A 3,838-nucleotide genomic window follows, 5' to 3' on the forward strand; every position below is an offset into this window, starting at 1 on the left:
TTGTTTAGTGGATGACCTCACACGTGCCGCCCGATAAATAACCATTGAGTCAACTTGATATTAACTCAAAGTCTATTATGAAATGATGAAAAAATCCATAATTTAGTAGATCTCGCCTCTAAGAATAATTAATTCATTTTACTTTGCTAAAAAAATAAAAAGACTAAAAAGCCATTGAAAGAAGTATTTTTTAGAGGTATCCAAGACATTTTATTGTGAAAAATGTAAAAATACTAATACACTCCGGTATAATTCAAAAATAACAATTGAATCATGTTGAAAAAAACCTACCTTGTTGCTTTCAATACATGATTAAAAGGTTTGATGATTGAGAGGCAAACATGTGATGTATATGATAATAATTCACGGGGAGTTTAGAGGTTTTTGTTAGTTAATATAGCAATACTGGACGGTGGTAATATCGACAAGCTCGACATCGTAATGTCCTCGGCCTTATCAGTGGCCCAAGGCGATAGAAGAAAATCACTCTCCTTGGAAGCATTCGATCTGTGCAATCTAAATTGGGGTCACCCACTTTTGTCCATGTTTTCACCTCTTCAATCATGTTTTCCAATTTGCGATGATAAATGCAAATAAAATGGAATTATTGAGGCGCCAATATCCAGCCACCTACCTCATTTGATCCACCTCCTAGTGCCGATGACTTCACCGTGATGTCACAACATTACTCCGTTCACTCGGTCCACATATTTGACTTGTAATTCATAGTGGGTTCTTGATTAATTACATAATCGAGGGTGAACCCATCTCACCTAATCCAACATGGTACATGAGCAAATTAATGAGAGAAATGACACTCCCACGAAAGCAATCGTCTAATATTCAAACCAAGGGAGGAAGAAAAGAAGAAGAAACGAGGAACTGCGTGAATATTATACAATCACGTGGCAGAGAGCACATTATTAACCACAGAGGACTCGTAGAAAGTGAACCTAAAATCAAAGACAAGAGATAAAGCGAAGGGACGGAATCAAAAGCTACAAGTAGTTCGAATTAATTACAATCCTGAGTGCATTTGTGGTTCTTCCACTTGCGAGCAACCTCAGATAGTGCCTTCGTGGAAGGTCCATCTTCGCCGAGCACACCGGCGGCTGCGTCTCTCAGGTCCTTCATTCTGTTGCGGACCCTCTTCCCTTCCTCACCTTCCATTAGACCCCTTACAATATTTGCAATCTCCTCTCTTTCAAATAGACCATTTTCACTGGCCTTTGGCCTCAAGGCTACCTTAATGTCCTTGGTCAGCATCCATGCATTCATCTTCTGCTCAGCATAGAGTGGCCATACGATTAAAGGCACACCATTGACAACACTTTCAAGGGTGGAATTCCAACCACAGTGGGTTAGGAACCCACCTGTTGACCCGTGACTCAGCACTTGTGCTTGTGGTGCCCATGATGGCACCACTAGACCTCTCCCCTTGGTCCTATCCAAAAAACCTTTTGGTAAGAAATCAAAAGGGTCGTTGTGATTATCCACGGAAAAAAATGTGGCGTTAGCTACTTTATCATTTGGAACCCTCGCAACCCACAAAAATCTTTGCTCGCTCATTTCCAAACCCAGAGCCAATTCAGTTATCTGATCCAACGAGAGGGTCCCGCCACTCCCGAACGAAACAAATAGCACTGAGCCAAGTGGCTGATCATCTAGCCACTTCAAACACTCGGACCCTTCAACCCCGCTAGTATTGGAGCCCATATTGACGAGTGGACCGACCGGGTAAACGGGTGGCTTACCGGGTTCTTCCTCTTGCAAAGCCTTTAGAGCCCCTCTTTCCAAGTCAATGAAGCTATTTACCATCACCCCCTCAGCCAATCTATACCTCTTTGTATGGTAAAGAAGCCATTTATATGCATCGTTCTTTCGATCTCGAGTTGGGTCGAGCAACTCCCCCCCGTGAATCGGTAAGCACCCGGGAATCTCAACTGGTTCTTGCATCTCGCTGTACTCACAAGAAACCATCTCATCAAGCTTTGGCAAATAAAAGAATAAAGACAGAGCCATGGCTGGAGCAGGAAAGAAAATGTAAGGAGAGGCTTTGAATTCTCTAGCAACATCAAATGCATCAGTCCCAAAAAGATCAACAACCAAGGCCACAACTCTAGTACCACTGGCGACTAGAGAACTAAGAGCATCACGTAGAGAAGGAAGGGAGCGGGCCACGGTAAGGCTAATTAAGGTTTCAATCTTGGCATCTTCAGGGAGGTCACTTAAAATTACAGGGGGGAGAAATACTGAGTGAATAGTGCTAGGGAGGGCTCCAAGAACTGATCTTTGAGCTTTAGAGGGAGAACCGTCTGTCGGAATAATGAAGGTGACTGAAAAGTTGTGTTGGTGAACAAGTCTCTTGGCTAACTCAATGAGTGGGATGAGATGACCCATCCCTGGACTAGGTAAAATTACTACATGGGGTGGTGAATCTGTTTCTGCCATGGCAGGAAAGAAAAAGCTTCTGTTTATGGTTTGGACTTCGGAGGTGCGTTATAGGTATGAAGCAGGGAAGAGAAAGGATGGTGTCATTATATAGAGGACTTGGTATTTATTTTTTATATTTATTTATCTGCGTGTATAATTGTGCACGTATGAGGGATTAATTAGGAGGCAATATTGTATTGTATGGTAATGGTGGTAAGTTGCGGAATTAATGATTGGAGTATAATTTTCTTTTCCGGGCTTTTCCTTCTCTCTCACCTTCATTGTTCAAGGGTTCAAAGAACGTGCGGAAAGGGACTGGAATCTCCCTCTCTAATATCCATTCTTCTTCTTTTTCTCTCCCTCCAGATGGGATGATTTTTCTGGCTGGATATTCTACGTTTCACACACTTCCAATACGTACGTGTGGCGGTGATGTCAGTTCCGACGTAAGGCTTATGTTATCAACTAACCAGTGTATTAGTTATGGAAAATACCCCACCATTTCACGTCTTGCTTGGATGCTATTCATCTTTTTACTTTTTCTCCTTTTCTCGGGGTTAATATTAAGATTTCGCTTGATATAATTCATAAGAAATCATTTTATTTTTAAATAATATTTTATAAATAATTTATAGTAAAAACGAGTTAATTAAGATATACTCTCAATTAAAAATAATTCAAAATAATGTTTCTGTAAACGAAAAATAATATAGGTTATATTATATAAAACTGATATATTTATGTAATTTTTACATGTATTATTCAATTATATATTTAATATTTTTAGTAATTTTTATAAGTTGGTTTAATAGTTAATAATTACAACTAAAAAATATAAAGCCCTAAGCCAATATTTTTATGTTGATGTCAATTTGTTCCTTCAAATGCAAATCATTCTTAATTAGGAAGTATGAGGATGCCATTAAAAGTTCAAGAAACAAAAATAAGTTCTTGGGAGGTTTGAGATGCAATTGTTGGATGAATCACGAAGACTATGTTAACGTTGGTGGAGATGATAGGTCATACTTCATTTCCAAATTGTAAATTCTTTCTCTTGATATGCTGGTCCGATATTCTTAAGACCCAACATTATTGTGCTCCGTTTACGGACTAAACACAGGTAAATGTAAATCCAAACTCCTAAATCATGTTTAAAAATATTTGCTCGCTTGTTTTTTTTTAACATCATAATAAATTACTCATGAAAACTTGATTCAAATTGTTTTTTTTATGTTAAAATAAATTTTGAATATAATTTTATTATATTTATAATTTTTTTTTAGGTTTGAGTCACATATAAAATATGAATTTACTATTTTGAATTTTTTTTCTTAACTTGCACAGAAACAACGAAGTCAAGTAAAAAACTTTTGTTCTAAAAAGAGTTTGGACTTGAGAAATTCAT

At 38.1% G+C, this 3,838-nt stretch overlaps 1 protein-coding gene across 1 annotated transcript; it reads right to left on the reverse strand.

Moving 5' to 3' along the window:
- Positions 1-865: 865 nt before the first annotated feature.
- LOC118041539 (hydroquinone glucosyltransferase) lies at positions 866-2,560 on the reverse strand. Its single transcript, XM_035048933.2, has one exon. It carries the CDS (start codon positions 2,449-2,451, stop codon positions 1,015-1,017), a length of 1,437 nt encoding a protein of 478 aa, XP_034904824.1. The 5' UTR covers positions 2,452-2,560; the 3' UTR covers positions 866-1,014.
- Positions 2,561-3,838: the final 1,278 nt, after the last annotated feature.

This window comes from Populus alba, chromosome 14 (assembly GCF_005239225.2).
Source record: "Populus alba chromosome 14, ASM523922v2, whole genome shotgun sequence".
Taxonomy (NCBI): Eukaryota; Viridiplantae; Streptophyta; class Magnoliopsida; order Malpighiales; family Salicaceae; genus Populus; species Populus alba.

What these genes read in the sequence shown, in the direction of transcription:
- LOC118041539 (XM_035048933.2), bottom strand. Translation starts at nt 2,451, where the DNA reads ATGGCAGAAACAGATTCACCACCCCATGTAGTAATTTTACCTAGTCCA.